This window comes from Rhineura floridana, chromosome 3, assembly GCF_030035675.1.
Source record: "Rhineura floridana isolate rRhiFlo1 chromosome 3, rRhiFlo1.hap2, whole genome shotgun sequence".
In the NCBI taxonomy this organism is placed as follows: domain Eukaryota; kingdom Metazoa; phylum Chordata; class Lepidosauria; order Squamata; family Rhineuridae; genus Rhineura; species Rhineura floridana.
Window position 1 is genome coordinate 208,503,739 of NC_084482.1, and position 27,424 is coordinate 208,531,162.

At 45.1% G+C, this 27,424-nt stretch overlaps 1 protein-coding gene across 5 annotated transcripts; it reads left to right on the forward strand.

Annotated features, from left to right (window-relative positions):
• Nucleotides 1-6,445: 6,445 nt before the first annotated feature.
• LOC133381368 (zinc finger protein 883-like) lies at nucleotides 6,446-23,488 on the forward strand. Of its 5 annotated transcripts, XM_061620408.1 has the most exons (8): nucleotides 11,178-11,365; nucleotides 12,121-12,423; nucleotides 17,233-17,522; nucleotides 17,951-18,350; nucleotides 18,697-18,778; nucleotides 19,098-19,177; nucleotides 19,571-19,697; nucleotides 21,579-23,488. In XM_061620408.1, the coding sequence occupies exons 3-8, from the start codon at nucleotides 17,509-17,511 to the stop codon at nucleotides 23,123-23,125; spliced, it is 2,250 nt and encodes a 749-aa protein (XP_061476392.1). In that variant the 5' UTR covers nucleotides 11,178-11,365; nucleotides 12,121-12,423; nucleotides 17,233-17,508; the 3' UTR covers nucleotides 23,126-23,488. The 5 variants fall into 5 exon arrangements, with proteins under 5 accessions (XP_061476395.1, XP_061476392.1, XP_061476394.1 ...); XM_061620407.1 differs by lacking the exons at nucleotides 11,178-11,365; nucleotides 12,121-12,423 and adding an exon at nucleotides 15,995-16,121; XM_061620411.1 differs by lacking the exons at nucleotides 11,178-11,365; nucleotides 12,121-12,423; nucleotides 17,233-17,522 and adding an exon at nucleotides 6,446-6,604.
• The last annotated feature ends 3,936 nt before the right edge of the window (nucleotides 23,489-27,424 follow it).

Sequence of the window (27,424 nt, forward strand, 5' to 3'; positions counted from 1 at the left end):
GAATCTTTTTCCTCTTTGAGGCTTGAGAAATTCCTTGTTTCTGAGTTCTGCTGGATCTCCATTCTTCTGTGGAGATTTCATTTTCTTAGCTGTTCTCATTTTTTTTTTGCAAGATGGGTCGTTCCTGCTTCAGGATTACTTTCTGTCCCTGTTGTTTCACAATTGGCAGGTACTGACACGAATTCAAGTATGTTCACTAATAGGCAAAAAACCTTGCGGTTTAAGAACATACCTATAGCCCACAGCTATTTCTATCAAACTAAAAGCAGGGAAATTGAGCAGCTATAGTGAATGCACCAGGGGAGCAGGAGACCTGACCTCCTCTCTGAGATATTGTCTGCCCTACAAATTGGTCTGAGCCTCTGAACATATGGTGAGTGTTGGCAACAGCTGCCATCTCCAAAGATAGAGAATTATATTTTTGTATGTTTGTTGGTGTTTCTCTTACTTTGCTTCTTTCCTGAGTTACTAATGTTTCTACAGAGAATCTAAATTAGAAAAGTTTATTTCCCTCATTACTCATCCTAGAAATCTGTGTCAAATTTATTTTTATTTATTTCAAAGCTTTTTTCTTGGTCAGTGTCATATGATGATGAAGACAGCATTTTTTTCTGTTTCAAATTGGAGGTTATGTTCTATTTCTGTTTTGGGTGCATTTACAGTGGAATCTGAAACTGCAGTTTGATGTAAAATCAGATTGATTCCAATACGTTGCTACTTCAGCAATGACTCTAGCTGTTGGAAAAAAGAGGATGCATGTTTTCAGCTTGCTATGTTTAAACCACTTCATTTAAGGTAAGGTGGGCGCGGTCAATTAAAAACATAGAGCACACCTTGCATTTTGCTAAAATATATTTCACCTCCCCCTGTTTTATCTTGTACAAATTGAGATGCTCCTGAGGTCCACTGGAGACTATTCTGCAGAAGCCAGTGCCATTATTCCACAATTAAGTTTGGAGTTTTTTTTAGTGTACATTTTGCAAAGTGTTGCTGTACTTCACATATTCACAGAAATAGAAACAAAAGAAAATGATTTCCTATAGGAAACTTCCCTAAAAGTGCAAAGGAAATCGGACATATTCAAAGTGACCATCTGAACTATATCAACTGTCTTAATAATGTTGCTTCCTCCCTGCTAAAACAAGATCAGCACAGCACATGTCTTCTTTCTATTATTTGGGCTGATTGCAGGTGTTGCCACCACTCACCATATCCTCAGAGGCACATGTTACCAAATTCTTCCAAGCTACACAGCAAGTGGATTGGACTGTGAAAGACCAACCCAAATTGTGTTTGCATTTTGACCAATTTGTAGGGCAGTCCAGTATCTCAGAGAGGAGTTCAGGCCTCCTGCTCCCCTGGTGCATTCACTATAGCTGCCTAATTTCCCTGCTTTTTAAAGTTTGATAGAAATATCTGTGGGCTATAGGTACGTTCTTAAACCGCAAGGTTTTTTGCCTATTAGTGAATTGCCCTGCTTTTTAATCCGGGAGGTAAGAAATGGGATCCTGTGCAAGTTTGCTGAGAACGGATTGATCATTTGCATGGTTATTGAGTTCAATGGGTTTTACTCCCCTGCAATCATGCTTAAGATAGGTGAAACTGACCCCAGAGGATGGGGAGGGGAGAAGGAGGGAGGGGACGAAACGCATAGGGGAGGACTGGGAGGGGAGCAGGCAGGAGGGGGAGGGGTGGAGGACAGGTTTGATCATTTGCATGTTTATTGAATTCAGTGCCATTTACTCCCATGCAATCATGCTTAGGATAGGTAAAACTGAGGGAGGGCTGGAGTGGGCAGGGGAGGAGGAAGAAGGAAGAGGGGAGGGGAGGAGGAAGGGAGAGGAGAGGGGAAGGAGGGGAAAAGCAAGTCTGATCATTTGCATGCTTATTGAGTTCAATGGGATTTACCCCTATGCAATCTTGGCTAGGATAGGAAAAGCTGACCATGGGAGAGGAGGAGCGGGAAGGGGAAGGAGTGTATTGTAGGGGGACAAAGGAAGTGGGAGTGGAGGGCAGGTTTGATTATTTGCATGCTTATAGAGTTCAATGGTATTTACTTCCGTGCAATCATACTTAAGATAGGTAAAACTGACCATGGGGAGGGGGAAGGCGAAGGGGATGGGGAGGGATGGGCAAAGGAAGGGGGAGGGAAGGGGCAAGAGGGAAGAGAAAGGAGGGTGGGTTTGATAATTTGCATACTTTTAGAGTTCAGTGGGATTTATTACTATACAATCATGTTTGAAAATGGAAATGGATTACCTTCAAGTTGATCCCCACCTATAGCGAACCTTTGAATAGGGTTTTCATGGTAAACGGTAGTCAGAGGTGGTTTCACCATTGCCTTCCTCTGAGGCTGAGAGGCAGCGCCTTGCCCAAGGTCACCCAGGGAGCTTCATGGCTGTGTGGGGATTCGAACCCTGGTCTCCCAGGTCATAATCCATCACTGACTCAGGGGAGGGGATTGGGTGGGTTAGCTCTGGGCAGAGAGGAAGCCCCTTTCCAAAAGGAAAACATTGTGAACAGTATCATTCTTTTTCAGGCTTTTCCCCACCTTTTTTATTCTACAGCAGGCACATGTAGCCTCCTACCCAAATTTAAACCAAAGCTTTCCCTGGCCACATCCGCACCAGGCCTTTATTTCACTTTGGACAGTCATGGCTTCTCTCAAAGAATCCTGGGAAGTGTAGTTAGTGAAGGGTGCTGAGAGTTGCTAGGAGACGCCCTATTCCCCTCACAGACCTTCAATCAGAGTGGCTGACTGTTAAACCAGTCTGGCCACTGAAGCTCTTTCAGTGGAATAGGAGTCTCCTCTCAGCACCCTTCACAAACTACACTTTGCAGGATTCTCTGAGGGAAGCCATGACTGTCTCAAGTGAAATCAAAGTCTGGTGTGGGTGTGGCCCCCTGATTAGGCAAGCCCAGCAGCTGCGATTCTGGCTTTTAGAATTCTGACAGTTGGTTCTTACTAAGCATGCCCAACGTTATCATGGGCTGCCAGCAAAAATTTATTAAATTAATTAAAAATCAGCCAGGCATTTTTTAAACTTTTAAACTGCAGAAGATGAAGGTCAGAGTATGTCAGGCCCAGGATGGGGTTCAAGAACGAGACTCGAGGGTGAAAGCAATTCTTTCTTTATTAAGAAGATTTCCACATTAAAAGTACGAAGCTTCATGCACACGACTACTCTAACTCACTCTCATCCCTAACTTACTTATCCTGCAGCGTTGTAAGAAAGTTGACAGAGCAAAGTTTTCCCGCCTCTTCCTTGCTTAAGTAGGAGGTAGGCGTTCTCTAAGCCGAGCGCTTCTCCTGAGCGATCCTCCTCCCGCCGTTGCTCGGCCCTCCTCTGCCTGCAGCGGGCGCGCGGAGAGAGCGGCTCCCCCCCTTCTTAAGAACATAAGAAGAGCCTGCTGGATCAGGCCAGTGGCCCATCTAGTCCAGCATCCTGTTCTCACAGTGGCCAACCAGGTGCCTGGGGGAAGCCCGCAAGCAGGACCCGAGTGCAAGAACACTCTCCCCTCCTGAGGCTTCCGGCAACTGGTTTTCAGAAGCATGCTGCCTCTGACTAGGGTGGCACAGCACAGCCATCATGGCTAGTAGCCATTGATAGCCCTGTCCTCCATGAATTTGTCTAATCTTCTTTTAAAGCCATCCAAGCTGGTGGCCATTACTGCATCTTGTGGGAGCAAATTCCATAGTTTAACTATGCGCTGAGTAAAGAAGTACTTCCTTTTGTCTGTCCTGAATCTTCCAACATTCAGCTTCTTTGAATGTCCACGAGTTCTAGTATTATGAGAGAGGGAGAAGAACTTTTCTCTATCCACTTTCTCAATGCCATGCATAATTTTATACACTTCTGTCATGTCTCCTCTGACCCGCCTTTTCTCTAAACTAAAAAGCCCCAAATGCTGCAACCTTTCCTCGTAAGGGAGTCGCTCCATCCCCTTGATCATTCTGGTTGCCCTCTTCTGAACCTTTTCCAACTCTATAATATCCTTTTTGAGATGAGGCGACCAGAACTGTACACAGTATTCCAAATGCGGCCGCACCATAGATTTATACAACGGCATTATGATATCGGCTGTTTTATTTTCAATACCTTTCCTAATTATTGCTAGCATGGAATTTGCCTTTTTCACAGCTGCCGCACACTGGGTCGACATTTTCATCGTGCTGTCCACTACAACCCCGAGGTCTCTCTCCTGGTCGGTCACCGCCAGTTCAGACCCCATCAACGTATATGTGAAATTCAGATTTTTTGCTCCAATATGCATAATTTTACACTTGTTTATATTGAATTGCATTTGCCATTTTTCCGCCCATTCACTCAGTTTGGAGAGTTCTTTTTGGAGCTCTTCGCAATCCCTTTTTGTTTTAACAACCCTGAACAATTTAGTGTCGTCAGCAAACTTGGCCACTTCACTGCTCACTCCTAATTCTAGGTCATTAATGAACAAGTTGAAAAGTACAGGTCCCAATACCGATCCTTGAGGGACTCCACTTTCTACAGCCCTCCATTGGGAGAACTGTCCGTTTATTCCTACTCTCTGCTTTCTGCTTCTTAACCAATTCCTTATCCACAAGAGGACCTCTCCTCTTATTCCATGACTGCTAAGCTTCCTCAGAAGCCTTTGGTGAGGTACCTTGTCAAACGCTTTTTGAAAGTCTAAGTACACTATGTCCACTGGATCACCTCTATCTATATGCTTGTTGACACTCTCAAAGAATTCTAATAGGTTACTGAGACAGGACTTTCCCTTGCAGAAGCCATGCTGGCTCTGCTTCAGCAAGGCTTGTTCTTCTATGTGCTTAGTTAATCTAGCTTTAATAATACTTTCTACCAGTTTTCCAGGGACAGAAGTTAAGCTAACTGGCCTGTAATTTCCGGGATCCCCTCTGGATCCCTTTTTGAAGATTGGCGTTACATTTGCCAGTTTCCAGTCCTCAGGCATGGAGGAGGACCTGAGGGACAAGTTACATATTTTAGTTAGCAGATCAGCAATTTCACCTTTGAGTTCTTTGAGAACTCTCGGGTGGATGCCATCCGGGCCCGGTGATTTGTCAGTTTTTATATTGTCCATTAAGCTTAGAACTTCCTCTCTCGTTACCACTATTTGTCTTAGTTCCTCAGAATCCCTTCCTGCAAATGTTAGTTCAGGTTCAGGGATCTGCCCTATATCTTCCACTGTGAAGACAGATGCAAAGAATTTATTTAGCTTCTCTGCAATCTCCTTATCGTTCTTTAGTACACCTTTGACTCCCTTATCATCCAAGGGTCCAATTGTCTCCCTAGATGGTCTCCTGCTTTGAATGTATTTATAGAATTTTTTGTTGTTGGTTTTTATGTTCTTAGCAATGTGCTCCTCAAATTCTTTTTTAGCATCCCTTATTGTCTTCTTGCATTTCTTTTGCCAGAGTTTGTGTTCTTTTTTATTTTCTTCATTCGGACAAGACTTCCATTTTCTGAAGGAAGACTTTTTGCCTCTAAGAGCTTCCTTGACTTTGCTCGTTAACCATGCTGGCATCTTCTTGGCCCTGGCGGTACCTTTTCTGATCTGCGGTATGCACTCCAGTTGAGCTTCTAATATAGTGTTTTTAAACAACTTCCAAGCATTTTCGAGTGATGTGACCCTCTGGACTTTGTTTTTCAGCTTTCTTTTTACCAATCCCCTCATTTTGGTGAAGTTTCCTCTTTTGAAGTTAAATGTGACCGTGTTGGATTTTCTTGGCAATTGGCCAGTTACATGTATGTTTAATTTAATAGCACTGTGGTCACTGCTCCCAATCGATTCAACAACACTTACATCTCGCACCAGGTCCCGGTCCCCACTGAGGATTAAGTCCAGGGTTGCCATCCCTCTGGTCGGTTCCATGACCAACTGGTCTAGGGAATAGTCATTTAGAATATCTAGAAACTTTGCTTCTTTGTCATGACTGGAACACATATGCAGCCAGTCTATGTCCGGGTAGTTGAAGTCACCCATTACTACCACATTTCCTAGTTTGGATGCTTCCTCAATTTCATATCTCATCTCAAGGTCTCCCTGAGCATTTTGATCAGGGGGACAATAGATCGTTCCCAGTATTAAGTCCCTCGTGGGGCACGGTATCACCACCCACAACGATTCTGTGGAGGAGTCTGCCTCTTTTGGGGTTTCGAGCTTGCTGGATTCAATGCCTTCTTTCACGTATAGAGCGACTCTGCCACCAATACGTCCTTCCCTGTCCTTCCGATATAGTTTATATCCAGGGATAACCGTATCCCACTGGTACTTCTTCACCCGAAGTACTGACATCTTTGAGCCGGCTGGGAGGAGGGAGGGGGGGGAGCTGGGCACTGACTTCTTTCCCGGACTACCATGTTGGGGTGGGGTTAGAGTGCCTCTTTCTCCCTCCCCCTCCTCTCTTTGCAGCGCGAAAGGAGGCGTGAGAATTGGATGGGCTGAGGGGCCATTGGAATCTCAAGGTCTCTTACAGGCCTCTCTCTCAAACTCCCTCCTCATCCCCGCTCTGTAACTCTTGAAATCCCGGATCCCTCTCCCCACACTCCGGTACATCCCATTCAAGGTCCTGATCCAGGGTCTCGACAGAGTATGGGGCAAGGTCAGTATTAGGATTACAGGTACTCTGTGAATATGGCTGATTTTTAATGAATTTCAACAGATTATGAGAACTCTCAGAACAAAAAGTCCAAAACGGCTCTGGGTTTTTCTCTCTTTTTTTTAGACTTTGAACTCTCTATTCTCTCTGACTGTTTTGTGTATTGCCATGAAAATTGAAAAGGTTGTTAAGCAAGTGTTTCTGAGTTGAGGACTATAAGTTTTGTAAGGTTTTGTTTTGAAATGAACTTATGGGAAGCATCAGAATGGCATGGGGGTATTTTCAATTTAACATTGCGGAATGTGAAAAACCCACGCTGGCTATAGTATGTATAATTTGCTGTATATTTCCTCTTATATGTATAAATGTCTGAAGCCCTCTATGCACATACATTCATGCCATTTATTATTGATACTGCTGTTGGAATGTTTCCATATGCTTCTGCACAACTGTGCATTTGCTATAAATATTATTCTAGCATTGTATTCATTCCTACTAGGAGGAAGCAGCTGGTTTTTCAAGGTTTTACATTGTAAGACATTGTTAAACATTGTAACAAAGCCACATGGTGGGGATGACTCTTGCCCTCCTGTGGAGGTCTGGTTTTTTCTTCTTTTTAAAGTGAGTTTAACCCTTTCTAAGTGAGAAAACTAGCTGCACTGACTTGGTCTTAAGATTCCAGTCATCTTCAAGATTATGATGAAGTCCAGTATCTTTTCCTTAGTGCCGACTGGATCTTTTCCCCTCCTCCTCCATTCCCACTCTCAGCCCACACTCTTGGCTTTGCAGGGCCTCATAGTGACTCCCCAGGGTTTCAGACAGAACATGCTTGAAACCCTCCCTGGAGATGCTGGATTGAACCAAGGACCTTTTGCATGCAAAACAGGTGGTTTCCCAACTGAGCTGTGGTGCCTTCCCTTACCGGTAAAGCAAGGTTCCAATCCTGTGGTTCTAAGTGAAGAGCTGTTTAAACAGCAACAGAGGTAGCCTCCTTGTATAGAGTCAAGACAATTGGACTGCCTGCTCTGCCCTGGACCTATTCGTTCTTTTTCTCTGCAAAGCCAGAAAAGTGGTGCCCTTGAATTGAATTTAGCTGTATTTAGACAACTTGAATTTAAAAAATCTTGGGGAAAGCCCATAGTTCTCTGAAGTGGTAGTTTAGAAGCCACTCCAACCTGGGACTTGAAGCAGCAGGCTCGCTCATTTCACAGGACTATATCTTTTCTCATAGACCATGCAGAAATTATTATTATTATTTAGTTGCATTTCTAAACCGCCCTATAGCTAGCAGCTCCCAGGGCGGTGTACAACATGATAAAACCACAATATTTAAAATACAACAAGTGTGTATTGCGCAAACAATATAAAACATTATATAAACAAAGTAAAAGAAAACTAGAAATAAAATAAGTAAGATTAAAAGCATAAAATACATTAAAATGCCTGGGTGAAGAGGTGGGTTTTTACCTGGCGCCGGAAAGATGACAGGGAAGGCGCCAGGCGTATCTCATCTGGGAGGGCATTCCATAATTCGGGGGCCACCACTGAAAAGGCCCTAGATCTTGTTACTGTTCTCCGGGCCTCTGTATGGGTTGGGACCCGGAGAAGGGCCTTAGACGTCAAGCGGAGTGAACGGGTAGGAACATAGCGAGAGAGGCGTTCCATCAGATATTGCGGTCCAGTGCCAGTAAGGGCTTTATAGGTAAGGACCAACACTTTGAATCTGGCCCGGAAACATATTGGAAGCCAGTGCAGTTGGGCCAGAATAGGTGTTATGTGGTCGAATTTCTTCGTCCCAGTAAGAACTCTGGCCGCAGCATTCTGCACTAGCTGAAGTTTCCGAATCATTTTCAAAGGTAACCCTACGTAGAGAGCATTACAGTAATCCAATCTAGAGGTTACCAGAGCATGAATAACTGAGGCTAGGTTCTCCCTGTCCAGATAGGGTCGTAGTTGGGCTACTAGCCGAAGCTGGTAAAACGCATTTCGTGCCACCGAGGCTACCTGAGCCTCAAGTGACAGAAGCGGATCTAATAAGATCCCCAAACTACGGACCTGTTCCTTTAGGGGGAGTGTAACCCCATCTAGGGCAGGTCTGACATCAACCATCTGAGCAGAGGGCCCTCCAACTAACAGCATCTCAGTCTTGTCAGGATTGAGTTTTAGTTTGTTCGCTCTCATCCAGTCCATTATCGCGGCCAGGCAGCGGTTCAGTACAGCAACAGCCTCACCTGAAGAAGATGAAAAGGAGAAATAGAGCTGCGTATCATCAGCATATTGCTGGAAACGCACTCCATAACTCCTGATGACCTCACCCAGCGGCTTCATATAGATATTAAAAAGCATGGGGGACAGAACTGAGCCCTGCGGGACCCCATACTGGAGCACCCAGGGACTCGAGTAATGTTCCCCAAGCATCACCTTCTGGAGACGATTCCCAAGATAGGAGCACAGCCACCGCCAAGCAGTGCCTCCAACTCCTAAATCCGCGAGTCGCCCCAGAAGGATACCATGGTCGATGGTATCAAAAGCCGCCGAGAGATCAAGGAGAACCAACAGAGTTACACTCCCTCTGTCTTTCTCCCGACACAGGTGACCAAGGCTGTTTCTGTACCAAACCCCGGCCGAAAGCCGGATTGAAATGGATCCAGATAATCAGTGTCATCCAAGAGAGCCTGGAGTTGGCGAGCGACCACGCGCTCTAGAACCTTGCCCAGAAATGGAACATTTGCTACCGGCCTATAGTTGTTAAAGTTATCAGGGTCCAAGGAGGGCTTTTTTAGGAGCGGTCTCACTATTTTTTTTTTATCTCATTTTTTTAAAATGAAAGCGAAGAGTCCAGGTCCCGTGGTGGCCCAGGGCCCACTGGAAACATGACTCCTTTTACCTGTCTGTTGGCAGCCCTGCTCAGTGACTCTCCAGGGTTCCAGAAGGAAGATACTCCAAGCTCTACCCAGAGATGTTGGGGACTGAACCAGGGGCCTTTTGCATCCAGAACAGGTGCTCTCCTGACAGGGAATATAGGGATCTGCTGGACCAGGGATCCTGAAGAAATTGATGACACAGGCTTGTAGCAAAAAGGTAGGCTTTTATTTAGTAAGGAAACGTACAGGAAGTTAGTTTCCCATGACATTCGATGGAGCTCTGCCACATGGCACTGATGTCTACATTTTTATATCCTCCAAGACAAAGAAATTAGCATCTTCCAATCTAAAAGTTACACATAGAATCATAGAATAGTAGAGTTGGAAGGGGCCTATTAGGCCATCAAGTCCTACCCCCTGCTCAATGCAGGAATCCAAATCAAAGCATTCCCGACAGATGGCTGTCCAGCTGCCTCTTGAATGCCTCCAGTGTCGGAGAGCCCACTACCTCTCTAGGTAATTGGTTCCATTGTTGTATGGCTCTAACAGTTAGGAAGTTTTCCCTGATGACCAGTCGAAACCTGGCTTCCTGCAACTTGAGCCCATTATTCTGTGTCCTGCACTCTGGGATGACCGAGAACAGATCCTAGCCCTCCTCTGTGTGACAACCTTTCATGTACTTGAAGAGTGCTATCATATCTCCCCTCAGTCTTCTCCAGGCTAAACATGCCAGTTCTTTCAGTCTCTCCTCATAGGGCTTGGTTTCTAGTCCCCTGATCAACCTTTTTGCCCTCCTTTGAACCTGTTCCAGTTTGTCTGCATTCTTCTTGAAGTGCAGAGACCAGAACTGGATGCAGTATTCAAGATTAGGCCTAACCAGTGCTGAATAGAGGGGAACTAATACTTCACACGATTTGGAAACTATACTTCTGTTAATGCAGCCTAATATAGCATTTGCCTTTTTTGCAGCCACATCACACTGTTGACCCATATTCAGCTTGTGATCAACGACAATTCCAAGATCCTTCTCACATGTCGTATGGCTGAGCCAAGTATCCCCCATCTTATAACTGTGCATTTGGTTTCTTTTTCCTAAGTGTAGAACTTTGCATTTGTCCCTATTGAATTTAATTCTGTTGTTTTCAGCCCAATGCTCCAGCCTATCAAGGTCCCTTTGAATTTTGTTTTTGTCTTCCACGGTATTAGCTATGCCCCCCAATTTTGTATCATCTGCAAATTTGATAAGCATGCTCTGTACTTCCTCATCCAAGTCGTTAATAAAAATGTTGAAGAGCACTGGGCCCAGGACCGAGCCCTGTGGTACCCCACTTATTACTTCCGCCCAGTTTGAGAAGGAACCATTGATAAGCACTCTTTGAGTACAATTCTGGAGCCAGCTGTGGATCCACCTGATAGTTGTTCCATCCAGCCCACATTTAGCTAGCTTGCTAATCAGAATATCATGGGGCACTTTGTCAAAAGCTTTGCTGAAATCAAGATATATTATGTCCACAGCATTCCCACAATCTACAAGGGAGGTTACCCGATCAAAAAATGAGATAAGATTTGTTTGGCAGGATTTGTTCTTCATAAATCCATGTTGGCTCCTAGTAATCACTGCATTGTTTTCAAGGTGCTTACAGATTGACTGCTTTATAATCTGCTCCAGAGTTTTTCCAGGGATTGATGTTAGGCTGACTGGTCTGTAGTTTCCCGGTTCCTCCTTTTTGCCCTTTTTGAACATAGGGACAACATTAGCTCTCCTCCAGTCATCCAGCACTGCGACGATGTCTCAAAGAATAGACAACGGTTCTGAGAGTTCTTCAGCCAGTTCCTTCAGTAGTACGCTAGGATGCAGTTTATCGGGCCCTGCCAATTTGAACTCATTCAAAGTGATAAGGTATTCCTTGACTGTTTGTCCGTCAAGCTCAAGCTCCAATCCTGCCCCATCTACTTGTTTCCCGGGAAGACTGAGCCAAAGTAGGAATTGAGCACTTCTGCCTTTTCTTTGTCAACTGTTATCATTTTACCTTCCTCATTGAGTAGCTGTGCCACCATTTCTTTTCTCTGTCTTTTACTATGGATGTACCTGAAAAATCTTTTTTTTTGCTTTTAGCATCCCCCCCTAACCTCAGCTCATTCTCAGCTTTAGCCTTCCTGACACCATCTCTGCAATTCCGTGATACCTGCCTGTACTCTTCCTTTGTGGCCTGGCCTTCTTTCCACTTCCTGTATGTGTCTTTTTTTTGTTTTCAGGTCATCTCTAAGCTTTTTGTGAAGCCACATTGGCTTCTTCTGCTGTTTCCCCCCTTTTTTCCTTGTTGGAATTGCTTGCCATTGCGCTTTTAGAATTTCCTTTTTTAGAAACTCCCACCCATCTTGGACTCCTTTTCTCATTAGGGTTGCTTGCCATGGAACCGTACTTACAATTGTTCTGAGTTTATTGAAATCAGCTATCCTGAAGTCCAGGGTGCGCATATGGCTACTCTCAGCTTTTGCTTCTGTTTAAATCACGAATTCAAGTATGTTGTGGTCAGTATTATCTAGACATTATGCTGCTTACATTAAAATCTAGCCAGCCAGATAATAGTCAGAAATTCGAATACCAACCCATCACTTCTATGACCTAATATATTCCTTCAAATCCCCACACAGCCATGAAGCTCACTGGGTGACCTTGGGCCAGTCACTGCCTCTCAGCCTCAGAGGAAGGCAATGGGAAACCCCCTCTGAATACCGCTTACCATGAAAACTCTATAGGATCGCCATAAGTCGGGATCAACTTGAAGGCAGTACACATTCCAATGCTGACCCTTCCTGACCCTTTGGAGACACTGAGGTTGCTGTACCAGGGTCTTACTCCCTTTATCTTATCTGGTCGACCCAGCTGTGCCAGCATACTGAACATTCCAAGAAGGGCCCCCAAAGAAACAGCATCAAGCAGAGAAAGAGAGATTTGTAGGTTTGCTTTACCTATTAAGATATTATAACCTCATTATTCCTAAAGAATATGTAGTTTATTTGTTTATTATAAGGATACCATATCACTCCCAACTGAGCTGTGGGCCCTTCCCTTAAAGATAAAGCAAGATTCCAGTCCTCATGGTTGTAAATGAAGAGCTGTTTAAGAGAAAGGAAGCTGCCTCATGCAGAGTCAGACTATTGTTTCACCTTGAACGGTGCCGGACCAGTTCAGTCCTTTCCTCTGCAAGGCAGGAAGTCCCCTTAAATTTAGCTGTATTAAAGAAGCTTGGGGGGGGAAATCTTGGGGAAAGGCCATAGCTCAGTGGCAGAGCATCTGCATTGCACACAGAAGGTCCCAGGTTCAACCCCCAAGGGCATCTCCTGCGCGCCCCCTCCGATGTAGAGCTCATACAGCTCCGTGGTATACCCCGGAGCTGAGAGTGATGAAGCAAGAGAGGAGGAGGCTGGAGGGCAGATGGAGGCGAACTCCCGACGAATGTAACCATGTTTTGGTAAGTGCCACCAACAAGTTGTATACGAAAGCGGTGAGGGCAGCGAAAAAATCTTATTTCGCTGCCTCTATTAGGTCATCTTTATGCCGCCCTGCAGAGCTTTTTAAAGTTGTGAGGGGGCTTTTACATTCTGGCCCTCACGATATTGGAGAAACATCTGAAGCCTGCTGCAATGAAATTGCTGGACACTTTCAGAATAAGATTGCTTGCATTCGTAGGGACTTAGACTCTGATGTTGTGACAGATGAATCCAGTGAATTGTCCGGAGCACGGTCTTGTCCTATATTATTGGATGAGTTTCAGTTGGTGCAGCTCGAGGAAGTGGACAAGGTGCTTGGAATGGTCCGGGCAACCACGTCTGCTCTGGACCCTTGCCCATTTGGCTAGTGAAAGCTAGCAGGGCTGGAACCACCGGCTGGGCCAGGGAAGTGATTAATGCCTCCTTGAGAGAGGGAGTAGTCCCTAGTAGCCTCAAGGAGGCAGTAGTGCAACCTCTTTTAAAGAAACCTTCCCTGGACCCAGATAATTTGAACAACTACAGACCAGTGGCGAATGTCCCTTTTTTGGGCAAGGTTTTGGAGCGGGTGGTTGCTAGCCAGCTCCAGGGGCTCTTGGATGAAACCGATTATCTAGATCCGTTTCAATCCGGTTTTAGGCCCGGTTTCGGCACTGAAACAGCTTTGGTCGCCCTGTATGATGACCTTTGTCGGGAGAGGGACAGGGGGAGTGTGACTCTGTTGATTCTCCTTGATCTCTCAGCGGCGTTTGATACCATCGACCATGGTATCCCTCTGGGGAGACTCGCGGAGTTGGGAGTTGGGGGTACTGCTTGGCAGTGGTTCCGCTCCTACTTCGCGGATCGTCGCCAGAAGGTAGTGCTTGGGAAACATTACTCGACACTCTGGACTCTCCATTGTGGAGTCCCTCAGGGGTCGGTTTTGTCCCCCATGCTTTTTAACATCTACATGAAGCCTCTGGGTGCGGTCATCAGGAGTTTTGGGGTGCGTTGTCATCAGTATGCTGATGACACGCAACTCTATTTCTCCTTTTCATCCTCTTCAGGTGAGTCTGTTGATGTGCTGAACCGTTGCCTGACCGCGATAATGGACTGGATGAGGGCTAATAAACTGAGACTTAATCCAGACAAGACTGAGACACTGTTGGTGAATGCCTTCCCTGCTCAGATGGTGGATGTACATCCTGTTCTGGATGGGGTCACACTCCCCCTGAAAGAACAGGTTCGTAGTTTGGGGGTTCTTCTTGACCCTTCCTTGTCTCTTGAGGCTCAAGTGGCCTCTGTGGCACGGAATGCGTTTTACCATCTTCGTTTGGTAGCCCAACTACGCCCCTATCTGGACGGTGACAGCCTCGCCTCAGTTGTCCATGCTCTGGTAACTTCAAGATTGGATTACTGTAATGCGCTCTACATAGGGCTGCCCTTGAAGACAGTTCGGAAGCTTCAGCTAGTGCAGAATGCGGCAGCCATTGACGCGGACCAGTCGGTCTTCGCACATAACTCCTGTTCTGGCTCGTCTGCACTGGCTACCTATCTGCTTCCGGGCGAGATTCAAGGTGCTGGTTATGACCTATAAAGCCTTACATGGCGTGGGACCGCAATACCTGGTGGAACGACTCTCCCGCTATGAACCTACCCGTTCACTTCGTTCGCAATCTAAGGCCCTCCTCCGGGTGCCAACTTACTGTGAAGCCTGGAGGGTGGTTACCAGATCTAGGGCCTTTTTGGTGGCGGCCCCCGAGTTGTGGAACAGCCTCCCCAAAGAGGTACGCCTGGCGCCAGGTAAAGACCTTTTTATGCTCCCAGGCATTTTAATCATTTTAAACACCTTAATCATTTTAACTTTTTTGTTTGATTAACTTTTGTAATAATGACTTTTTATTTTATATTTGTCTAACTGTATTGTGTTTGTTTATATATGTTTTGTGATTTTATTGTTACGATGTATGTATTTTATCTTTATTCTGTTCGCCGCCCTGAGAGCTACTTGCTAAGGGCGGTATATAAATGTAACAAAATAAAATAAATAAATAAATAAATAAAGCTGGGAGAGACAAGATGCCAGTGCATCCCTCCTGGCCCTGGGCATCTGCTGGGCTCAGGGCACAGATAAGGGCATTTACGCACAACCAAAATGGACAAAAAGCGGCAGAAAAAAATAAGTAACTGGTGGTGCCCACCCCACAAACTGCTCTGGGCCAGGGCAATTCATACACCCTCTATGAAATGCCAGTACATCCTGCCTGGCCTGCTTGGTGCAGGGCACTGATAACAGCATCTACGCAAACCAAAACAGCAAAAACCATCCAGAAAAAAATAAGTAACTGAGGGTGCCTCCGGGGACAGAGCCAAAGGGCGGCCAGGTTGGGCCCTGACTGAGGGCCCTGTGGCCCCAGGGACCCCTGAAGGCCCCCTCCTTATGGTCCCTGCTGCGGATCGCAGGGAGGGAGCTGCCTGCTTGCCCACTCGCTTGCTGCCCCACTTGCTCATCCGTGCCCTGCACCCAGCAGGTGCCCTGGGCCAGGTGGGAAGCAGTGGCATCTCGTAGAGGACACCCTCCCCTTTCCTGGGGTGTATGATTTGTCCTGGCCCAGAGCAGATTTTGGGGTGGGCACCCTCCCTCACTTATTGTTTATGATTTTATGATAGCATTATGCATTTATGACCATTTTAGAAGCCTGATGATTTTGACTGAATAAATTTGTTGTTATTCTTCACAGGGAGAGTCCCAGATCACAGTGATATACCATCAGGGGTATCCCAACATATATTTTGGGGTTCCAAGACATGTTAACTTAGGCTTGACACTGTTGTAGCTCTCAAGTTTTCTTCTTTTTTAGTGTTTTGAACTTTCAAGCAAATAAGGAACTGGGAACCAATTTCAGCGTCATCCTATGATCTCTGTGCAAGGCATCCTTCCTCCTTGGCTGCTGCTTTGAAAGATGGCCTGGTGCCTGGCCTCTTTAAGGGTTAAAATGAATGGGCCGAGATGCCTAGAGAGGAAGGGAAGGCGGAAGGGATCACGTGTGCCCTTCAAGGGAAATGAGCCTCCCCTTTCCTGCAGGTCACTTTCTGCCTGGATCTTGTCTGGGAGCAAAGCGGCTCCTGTCTCTCCCTCTCTCTCTCCCAAGGGATGCAGCCTCAGTGGCCCCTTCTGGGGTCTGGTAAGCCCCCCTTGTGCATTGGGGGAAGGGGAGTCCCAGGGCTGCTGGGGAGGGTGCAGAGGAGGAGCTGCAAGGCGAGGGGGCTGGGAGACCCCTGCGGGGGGAGGAGATGCCCAGATTGAAAAGGCTGGAGCGGTGGACAAGGGCCAGGGACAGACCCTCACCCCATAAGGAGGTGGCCTCTTGGAGTGACCCTTTCGGGATCCCCATCACAACATCCACCATCAGGGAGCAGACCACTCCCCTTAAAAACTAATCCTAGTTAACGAGATGTGCACACTAGGGTTGCCAGGTCAGAAGCATTCCAAAACCTGAGATTTTAGGGGCGGGGCCCCAGTGATGTCATGGGGCAGGGCAAAGTGATGTCACAGGGCGGGCCCCAGTGATGTCATTAAGCATGATACATTAAGCATCAATCACAGTTGCTTGGAGCGTACAATTAAAAAATATATCTGACTGGAAATTAAGCTAGACATCTTAGCTAAAAGATGGAGCCTGGGTAGGGAACATTTAATCTAGCCTACTTGCTTTCGGCAAGAAGTGTTTAAGTGCCCCAGGCCAGAAGGCCATTGCAGGAAGAAAGGAGCCTAGTGTTGTGGAGATGTTAGACTGGAGCATTCGAGAGTAAAGATGGATGCCCCCGAAGGCTGCAATTCTAAACACACTTACTAAGCACCATAGAAGTCAACAAGACTTACTTCTGAGTAGATATAGTATGTATTGTGCTGTTGGTAAAGCTTAACTAGGGATCCTCTGCGATGAAATCCATTTCCAAGCAGGGTTGGCAACCCCCTGCCTGGAATGCCATGCCCTACATATTAACATGGCTGCTCCAAATTTCTTTACATATTTGACCCTTCACTTCAGAAAGAGGTCTGAGAAATGAGTAAGAGTAAGAAGATTCTCTACCCTTTCTGTCTGCATAGATGTCCTTATCCTTCCCCTGCACCCAGCAGAAGCTCTGGGCCAGGCAGGACGCAGTGGCATCTCGTAGAGGACACTCTCCCCTTTCCTGGGGTATATTTGTGCTGTCCCAGAGCAAATTTTGGGGTGGGCACCCCCAGTTACTTATTTTTTCCTGTATGTTTTGGTCTGTTTTGATTTTGCATAGATGCCCTTCTCTGTGCCCTGCACCTAGCAGAAGCTCTGCGCCAGGTGGGATGCAGTGGCATCTTGAAAGCTCCTGTCCTCCAATCCGTGGCTCCTGTCCTGCTTCTCGAATCATGGAAGGGGAGCAGAGGGCCCTCGGGCCAGTGCCCCACCGTTAGAACCAGCCCTGCCATTAACATCAAGAGACTTGCTTCTCTGAGTAGAGACATATACCACAGGATTTTTACTACGTGGTGAAATGTGCAGAAAATAACTTGTAAGGAGTACCTGATCTCAAATGGAGACTACAAGGTGACAGAAGCCACCAGCTAAGTGGGGGAGGGGGAAACAGAAGCTCTTTAGGACCCCAGGGATTCCTGGTGTCCAAACAACTCACTTATCAATCACAGAGACGGAAAGCTTATCTTTATTGAATAAAACACAGTTTTATTGTATTGCTGCCCTGGGTTCTTTTGTAAGGATATAGACTTAATAAATAACATAATCTTGGAAGGTTGAACATGGCTGGGAAGGGTGGCAGGGGCCGTGCTGTGACTATCATGAATGGATCTTGCACTTCTAAGTCTGCTGCTGCACTCCGGCCCCTGCTTTGAGAGATGATCCAGCTCCCTGAGCTTCTAAGGGTTAAAATGAATGAAACTAGAATCCTAGAGAGGAAGAGAAGGGGAAGAGGGGCATCTGTGCCCTTCAAAGGAAATGAGCCTCATCTCCCCCTACAGATCAAAGATGGATCAGCAAGACTTTGCTGCCCTTGAAGCAGGAAAAGGCCCTGATGCCATCAAGACTGGGACCTGTGGGGAGAAATTCTGTGGGGAAAACAGCCTCCTCTCAGATGTCCAGTCCCAGCAGTTCAGGCATTTCCGCTACGAGGAAGGCATGGGGCCCCGAGAGGCTTGCAGTCAACTCCATCTTCTTTGCCATCGGTGGCTGAAGCCGGAGCGACACACAAAGAACCGGATGCTGGACCTGGTGATCCTGGAGCAGTTCCTGAGGATCCTTCCACCAAAGATGGCGAGCTGGGTGAGGGAATGTGGAGCGGAGACCACTTCCCAGGCGGTGGCCCTGGCCGAAGGATTCCTCCTGAGGCAGGCAGAGGAGAAGGAGCAGGAAGAGCGGCAGGTGAGAGGGTTTCATTTAGATCATGGATAGCCTCCATGATTTATATATATATATCCCCCTATATATGCTGTTATAGTAAAACTCCCAACATCACTGACCATTCATCATATTGGCTGTGGCTGATGTGAGTTGGAATTCACCAAGTTCTGGAGGGCACAATATTGGCTACCCCTGATATCAAATACCTCTAAGGATTTTGCCTTTGTTATTCCTTTTCTATTCCTTTTCCTTGTTAGATGATTTTTGCATGGGCATCTGGTTGGCCACTGTGTGAACAGGATGCTGGATAAGGTGGGCCACTGGCCTGATCCAGCAGGCTCTTTTCATGTTCTTATTGCTGTTTCAGGAAAAGGGTCTGTTTGGAGGAAAAGGAACTGATTTCTCCAAGGCAGAGAGGACTTCATCGGACACCAGACAGAGGCCGCTGGGTAAGGGTGAAGGGGGTATCTCCATGTGGTGTCTCTCTTGATTCTGAGTCTTTTCCTCTTGTCTTCAGCCTTCTCCACAGCTGAAAAAATGCTCTTATTTACATCACATCATGATTTTGTATATGGGAACCAGCACTTTGATTTGTGGCCAAGATCTCAAATGGGGAAAGATGTTTTATCACACCACTGAAATATAAACTGTGAATCAACAGTGGAAACTCACTCAACAGATCAGACCCAAGTGCAGCTAGACAAATATTGTTTATCCTCTGAGATGAGCATATACTAAAGGCTTCTGGGCACATTTTGTTTCTCACAGGTGATGGAATGATCTCATCAAGATCTACTAAACCTTCTCTTTGTGGTAGATGGGAAGCTGCGGCTGTCGTATGGAATCAGGTAGGGGGAAGACTCAATAGGGGAGAGGCTGTGGGCAGCCTGGGTGCCTTTGTCCCCTCCTCTCCCCCCAGGCCTCAGTGACTCTCCTTCTCTTAAAGTTGCCCACAACAAAAGCTGTGAATGCCATTTAATAATGCCATTATTACTACCATTGAGATTTTAATGTTTTAATGTATTTGTATGTTTTTATTCTGTATGTCGGCCAGAGTAGCTGGACAACCAGCTAGATGGGCAACTAATCAATCAATCAATCAATGTATGTATGTATGTATGTATGTATGTTCCAGTCCTGAGAACAATGACCAGCCATCTCACCTTAACTAACTATTGCATGTTGGTTGTAGATCATCTTTATGTTATCTAGGGGGTGGAAATGTTTTGTTGCTCATTTAGGGTCCAGTGGATTTTGAGGATGTGGCTGTGTATTTCACAGAAGAGGAGTGGGCCCTGCTGGCTCCTGACCAGAGAGCTCTGCACAAGGAAGTCATGGAGGAGAATTGTGGGACTCTGGCCTGTCTTGGTAAGGCTCCATATTGGAGCGCAATATCTGTTTTGAAATTCAATGTTTCTTTATGTAATGTCCCCAGATATTCTAATATAGTACCACCTACTTCATCTGGGATTCTTACCCCTCTGCAGTTACCGTGAATTGACAGTCACCTACTGTTTTATCTCTTGAGCGTTCGTCTTCCAATTATGCCCTAAACAATGGAAGAGGGTGGTAAGCATCCAAGATAAAACAGGAGAAAAAAGAGGGGGAAGACCCCAAGATGCTGAAGAAAGGGGATTCTTCAAATGAAAATCCAAATAACTTTTTCTTTTTAATAAAACTTATTTGTGTTTTCATTTCAACAATCCCCTTTCTTCAGTGTCTTGGGGTCTCCCCCCTCTTTTTTCTCCTCTTCTAAACAGTGGCCCAACTGGTTGAAACTGGGCAGATCATTTGAGAGGTATGGTTCAGAGTAGTTAGGGAGGTGGAACTAGCTTCTTCTTGGTCATTTTCTGGTTGGCCGTCAAGACGACTGACATGAAAGAAGGGATGGGATGGTTATCATGATTGGGCCAAAAAACCATCAGTCTCAACAAAGGGGCTGGCTTTTACCCTCCCAAATTTCCACAAATATGAGAGGCTTTCGCTGTCCTGGAAACATCTGATCAGGAGTTTAAAGATGTTCTTGCATAACCTGCTTTTCATTTTTCTGCCCTCCCCCCCAGAAATTTTTTTTTATGTTTTGACATTTCCTTTTAAAGACAATTCTGTGAAATTTCTCTCTAAAACATTTCCCCATTTGCTAACACAGCATAGCTAAGCCCCATTTCGGTTTCTAAGATAGCTCACGAGATGTAACATTTGACATTTTGGGCTTTGGGAAGAGAAGCCAGAAGCTTCACCTTTATCCTTTGTCCTAGACCTGGAGCGGAGGGTGGCAGCACATCGTTGTCCCTGCTGATGGGAATGAGAATCTGAGCAGCTCTGGAGAGGGCCCCTCTGGCCACCCTTGTGATAGGAGAAGGGAGTTGACCAGTAAGAAGAGCCCTCCCTACATCCGCACTTTTCCTCTCTTTCAACACTCCACGTTCCCTTCTTCCAGGCTAGCTCAAGATTTTGGAGCCTGTCATGGGGGGGAGGAGAGAGGCCCCTTCACAGGATAGGGATTGGCCAATACAGAATCACACCTCCTGCAGTTTGCCTGTGTGTGTTTGTTTATGCACACCCACACACACAGCATTTTTTCAAACATCCTAAATTTCATCTCTTCAAGGTCTCTTCTTTCAGACAAGTGGGATATATCCATTAAAATGATTTAAATCATCTATATCCCCAGTTTCCATTGAAGAAAACTTGATAAGGAGTAAAAACAAAATGGTTAGACATCAGTACAACATGTTAAAACTAGAACATAATCAAAGCAACAATATGTCAATCAGCATATGAAAACATTAAGAGTTGCAATAAATACAAATACAGGTGACAGCCATATTAGGATCCCAGGAGCCTGACTCAACAGCCCTGCCATAGTCATTGCCCAACTAGTCCAGGATTGGCTGCTCTGACTGGCAATGTCACTCCAAGCTGTCATGCGTAGCAGGGCTCCTTCCATGGTCCTTTAGCTGCTGAAGTTTGGGACTGACTGTACAGCCTTGTAGGGTAGGCTGAAAGAGAGTGATTGGCCCAAGATCACCCAATGAGATCGACCTCTGACTGGGAGCTGAACCCAGATCACCATGGTTTAAATCCAACAGTCTGGCACTCCAGTTGTTGGTCAGTGCCAGACCACAGAGAATGTTAAACGCTTCTAAGTCCTTTCAGTTCATCCTTTATCACAAATGTTGAAGTTATTTAATCATTTGTGGTCTCATTTTTTCCTCAGGGTCTTATCAGCTTCTCTCTTCCTTGCAGATGGTGACAAATGGGAAGTCAAGAGTAAGAGAGAACTGGGCGGGAAAGAGATATCTGAAAAAGACAGATCTAAGAAGAAGGAAGAGCAGGGAAGGAAAACTGAAGCTGAAGAGAAGAGAAGGGATGAATCCTCTCCTTCTCAGGGCAGTGACTGCCATGAGATTTCAGTCCGAGAAAAAACAGATGCAAGAAACAAAGGAAGTAATACTTTTGGTTATAGGAAAAGTCTCAATTTTAACAAAAGTGGCAAAGCCCATACCAAAAAGAAACTCTATGAATGCTTGGAATGTGGAAAGAACTTTCCTTCCCGTTACAAATGTACTATCCATGCTAGAATTCATACTGGGGGGAAACTGTATCAATGTTTAGATTGTGGAAAGAGCTTCATTGATAAGAGAAATCTTACATTCCATGAAAGAATTCACACTGGAGAGAAACCATATAAATGCTTGGAGTGTGGAAAGAGCTTCATTCGGAAGACATCTCTCACTAATCATCTAATATCCCATACTGGGGAGAAACCATATAAATGCTTGGAGTGTGGAAAGAGCTTCGTTCGGAAGACATCTCTCACTAATCATCAAATATCCCATACTGGAGAAAAACTATATAAATGCATGGAATGTGGAAAGAGCTTCAGTCAAAAGACATATCTCACTAATCATCAAATAACTCATACTGGGGAGACCCCATATAAATGCATGGAATGTGGAAAGGGCTTTCCTTCCAATTCTAAACTTAATTTCCATAAAAATATTCACACTGGGGAGAAACCATATAAATGCTTGGAATGTGGAAAGAGCTTCATTAATAAGACAAATCTTACATTCCATGAAAGAATTCACACTGGGGAGAAACCATATAAATGCTTGGAATGTGGAAAGAGCTTCATTCGGAAGACATCTCTCACTAATCATCTAATATCCCATACCGGGGAAAAACCATATAAATGCTTGGAATGTGAAAAATGCTTCAGTCACAAGACATCTCTCACTAATCATCAAAGAATTCATACTGGGGAGACCCCATATAAATGCATGGAATGCGGAAAGGGCTTTCCTTCCAATTCTGCACTTCATTTCCATAAAAACGTTCACACTGGAGAGAAACCATATAAATGCTTAGAGTGTGAAAAGAGCTTCAATCACAAGACATCTCTCACTAATCATCAAAGAATTCATACAGGGGAGAAACCATATAAATGCTTGGAGTGTGGAAAGAGCTTCAGTCAAAAGACATCTCTCACTGATCATCAAAGACTTCATACAGGGGAGAAACCATATAAATGCCTGGAGTGTGGAAACAGCTTCTGTCGGAAGATACATCTCACTAATCATCAAAGGCTTCATACAGGGGAGAAACCATATATATGCTTGGAATGTGGAAAGAGCTTCAGAACCAGTTCTCACCTTTCTTCCCACAAAAGAATTCACATTGGGGAGAAACCATATAAATGTTGGGAATGTGGAAAGAATTTTAGCTGCAAGAGATATCTCACTTCCCATCAGGGAATTCATACAAGACAGAAATTGTCAAATAATGGTTGAATTGTTGAGAGAGCAAAACAGCAATGTCATCATCCAAGAATTCACAAAAGAGGGAAAACCATGTTAATGTGCTGAGTGTACAAAACTTATCTCCCCGGTGAAAGATGGGAGGGGACCGAATATACTTTAGTTAACTTGATCAATGGTTGTTCTGTTTCTTGACATGATACTGATATGAATACCAGTTACTGGAAACCTCAGGAGGGGAGAGTGCTCTTGCACTCGGGTCCTGCTTGCGGGCTCCCCAGGGGTTCTGGTTAGCCTGATCCAAGAGTTTCTTCTTATGTTCTTACTTGTGTTGCTAGTGTATATCGAATGTAATTCATTTGTATCTTGTGAGTTTTTAAATATTGTTTTGATTCATTTGTTGTATTTATTTTGCTTTTATTGTGTGCTTTTTAATTAGTTTTCATGTGTACATGTTTGCTATTGTTGTGAGTTCTTTTGAGCTCAACTTGGAAAGGCAGCACACAAGTATTAGCTTCAGTAAGAAGATGCAGCTCACTTCTCATTCAAGAATTCACAGAGCGGAGCATCCGTATAAATGCTTGTGCAAGTGAAGTCCTTAAGTGCCCCAATGGGCAAAAGGTGGTTAAACAGAACCCAGGAGGCTAATGCTTACCAAAGCAGTCCTAAGTATATAGTCTTTTAGTTTAAAATCAGAACATGGCCAGAATGGAATTCTAGGGGACAGGACCTGGTGGTTTTGGACATGTTAGGAGAGATCAGTCTGGTATCCCAGATGCAAGGTTCAGACAAATCTAAACTGGAAATCGGTCCAGGTAAAGGCAAGTGCTTAAAAATAAAAGTGTTAGCAATAGTGGAGAAACTATCAAAATAGCAAGAGAAGAGGAGAGCAACTATGGAATGGGATGGATTGTTTTTTTGTATCTTAAACAAATCTAGTGGTCTAACTGAAAACCTGTGTAATATTAGGGAAGATCTTAGAAGGACCCACACACACACACATATATTTTCTCTGTGAAAGACGCAGAGAAAGCTGTGGCACGTGACAGCCAGTGTGGTGTGCTGTACAACAGGACTGTAGAGGTAATAATTTTGAATCTTTTTCCTGTTTGTAGTTTGTTGAAAGAGAGAGAGTGTGTGTGTGTGTTCGTTCGTCTTCAAGAAGGGACAGTTCAAGGCAAGACATCCCTTCTCTCAAAAAAAGATGCCTTGGAACAAGGAAACTTGGAGCTAAGCAATTAAAGTAGTGTGTACCAGCTACTGACTTCCTCCCAACATAAGACACATCCACAGGATACAGTTGATACACTCCTATACAGTACCACTTTAGCTGTCATGACTCTTTGTCCAGTTCATGGCCCCAGCCAAGTATGTTAACCAGGGGTGTGCTGCCGTAGACATGACTTCCAGGAGAAGAGCACAGGCCTTTCCCACTCCCCTGGCTGGAGGGAATGGCATCCTGAGTGTTGGAGAACAAGAGGCTGGGGACCAGTCTTGCCTACTCTGGCCTTGAGCTGGAGATGGGAGAGGGAGGCTGGACGTGTTCCCAGTGCTGAGTCCAAAGCGATGGCTTTGAGAGCCGTCTTGAAACCTAATGGGGGAGCAGGATCTGTTGGGAATGCTGTGAGTCCCTCCACCTACTGAGCCTGTATCTAATATCATGGTAATTAAAATCATGTATCCGAAAGACACCGTCGCCTCCAGCGACCTTTATTCTACCGAGAAGAAAACAGAGGCATCTGCTGGTACCCCTGATGCCTCTCAGTGCTCAGTGATGGGGGTGCCCATAAGAATGATTTGAGGCTCGAGAAATTCCTTGTTTCTGAGTTCTCCTGCTGGATCTCCATTCTTCTGTGGAGATTTCATTTTCTTAGCTGTTCTCATTTTTTTTTTGCAAGATGGGTCGTTCCTGCTTCAGGATTACTTTCTGTCCCTGTTGTTTCACAAGTGGCAGGTACTGACACGAATTCAAGTATGTTCACTAATAGGCAAAAAACCTTGCGGTTTAAGAACGTACCTATAGCCCACAGCTATTTCTATCAAACTAAAAGCAGGGAAATTGAGCAGCTATAGTGAATGCACCAGGGGAGCAGGAGACCTGACCTCCTCTCTGAGATATTGTCTGCCCTACAAATTGGTCTGAGCCTCTGAACATATGGTGAGTGTTGGCAACAGCTGCCATCTCCAAAGATAGAGAATTATATTTTTGTATGTTTGTTGGTGTTTCTCTTACTTTGCTTCTTTCCTGAGTTACTAATGTTTCTACAGAGAATCTAAATTAGAAAAGTTTATTTCCCTCATTATTCATCCTAGAAATCTGTGTCAAATTTATTTTTATTTATTTCAAAGCTTTTTTCTTGGTCAGTGTCATATGATGATGAAGACAGCATTTTTTTCTGTTTCAAATTGGAGGTTATGTTCTATTTCTATTTTGGGTGCATTAACAGTGGAATTTGGACCTGCAGTTTGATGTAAAATCAGATTGATTCCAATATGTTGCTACTTCAGCAATGACTCTAGCTGTTGGAAAAAAGAGGATGCATGTTTTCAGCCTGCTATGTTTAAACCACTTCATTTAAGGTAAGGTGGGCGCAGTCAATTAAAAACATAGAGCACACCTTGCATTTTGCTAAAATATATTTCACCTCCCCCTGTTTTATCTTGTACAAATTGAGATGCTCCTGAGGTCCACTGGAGACTATTCTGCAGAAGCCAGTGCCATTATTCCACAATTAAGTTTGGAGTTTTTTTTAGTGTACATTTTGCAAAGTGTTGCTGTACTTCACATATTCACAGAAATAGAAACAAAAGAAAATGATTTCCTATAGGAAACTTCCCTAAAAGTGCAAAGGAAATCGGACATATTCAAAGTGACCATCTGAACTATATCAACTGTCTTAATAATGTTGCTTCCTCCCTGCTAAAACAAGATCAGCACAGCACATGTCTTCTTTCTATTATTTGGGCTGATTGCAGGTGTTGCCACCACTCACCATATCCTCAGAGGCACATGTTACCAAATTCTTCGAAGCTACACAGCAAGTGGATTGGACTGTGAAAGACCAACCCAAATTGTGTTTGCATTTTGGCCAGTTTGTAGGGCAGTACAATATCTCAGAGAGGAAGGAGTTCAGGTCTCCTGTTCCCCTGGTGCATTCACTATAGCTGCCCAATTTCCCTGCTTTTTAAAGTTTGATAGAAATATCTGTGGGCTATAGGTACGTTTTTAAACCGCAAGGTTTTTTTGCCTATTAGTGAATTTCCCTGCTTTTTAATCTGGGAGGTAAGAAATGGGATCCTGTGCAAGTTTGCTGAGAACGGATTGATCATTTGCATGCTTATTGAGTTCAATGGGATTTACTCCCCTGCAATCATGCTTAAGATAGGTGAAACTGACCCCAGAGGATGGGGAGGGGAGAAGGAGGAGGAGGGAGGGAAGGAAACACATAGGGGAGGACTGGGAGGGGAGCAGGCAGGAGGGGGAGGGGTGGAGGACAGGTTTGATCATTTGCATGTTTATTGAATTCAGTGCCAATTACTGCCATGCAATCATGCTTAGGATAGGTAAAACTGAGGGAGGGCTGGAGTGGGCAGGGGAGGAGGAAGAAGGAAGAGGGGAGGGGAGGAGGAAGGGAGAGGAGAGGGGAAGGAGGGGAAAAGCAGGTCTGATCATTTGCATGCTTACTGAGTTCAATGGGATTTACCCCTATGCAATCTTGGCTAGGATAGGAAAAACTGACCATGGGGGGGGAGGGGGAGGGGAAGGAGCGTATTGTAGGGACAAAGGAAGTGGGAGTGGAGGGCAGTTTGATTATTTGCATGCTTATAGAGTTCAATGGTATTTACTTCCATGCAATCATGCTTAAGATAGGTAAAACTGACCATGGGGAGGGGGAAGGGGAAGAGGGGGATGGAGAGGGATGTGCAAAGGAAGGGGGAGGGAAGGAGCAAGAGGGAGGGGATAGGGGGGAAGAGAAGTGAGGGTGGGTTTGATCATTTGCATATTTTTTGAGTTCAGTGGGATTTATTTGTATGCAATCATGTTTGAAAATGGAAATGGACTGCCTTCAAGTCGATCCCCAACTATGGCGACCCTTTGAACTGAGCTGTAGGCCGTTCCCTTAAAGATAAAGCAAGATTCCAGTCCTCATGGTTGTAAATGAAGAGCTGTTTAAGAGAAAGAAAGCTGCCTCATGCAGAGGCAGACTACTGGTTCACCTTGAACGGTGCCGGACCAGTTCAGTCCTTTCCTCTGCAAGGCAGGAAGTCCCCTTAAATTTAGCTGTATTAAAGAAGCTGGGGGGGGAATATTGGGGAAAGGCCAAAGCTCAG

Bases quoted from the DNA above. Each gene is read 5' to 3' on its own strand.
- LOC133381368 (XM_061620408.1), top strand. The intron at 18,351-18,696 runs GTGAGAGGGTTT...TTGCTGTTTCAG, and splicing joins AGGAGCAGGAAGAGCGGCAG to GAAAAGGGTCTGTTTGGAGG. The intron at 19,178-19,570 runs GTAGGGGGAAGA...TTGCTCATTTAG, and splicing joins CGGCTGTCGTATGGAATCAG to GGTCCAGTGGATTTTGAGGA.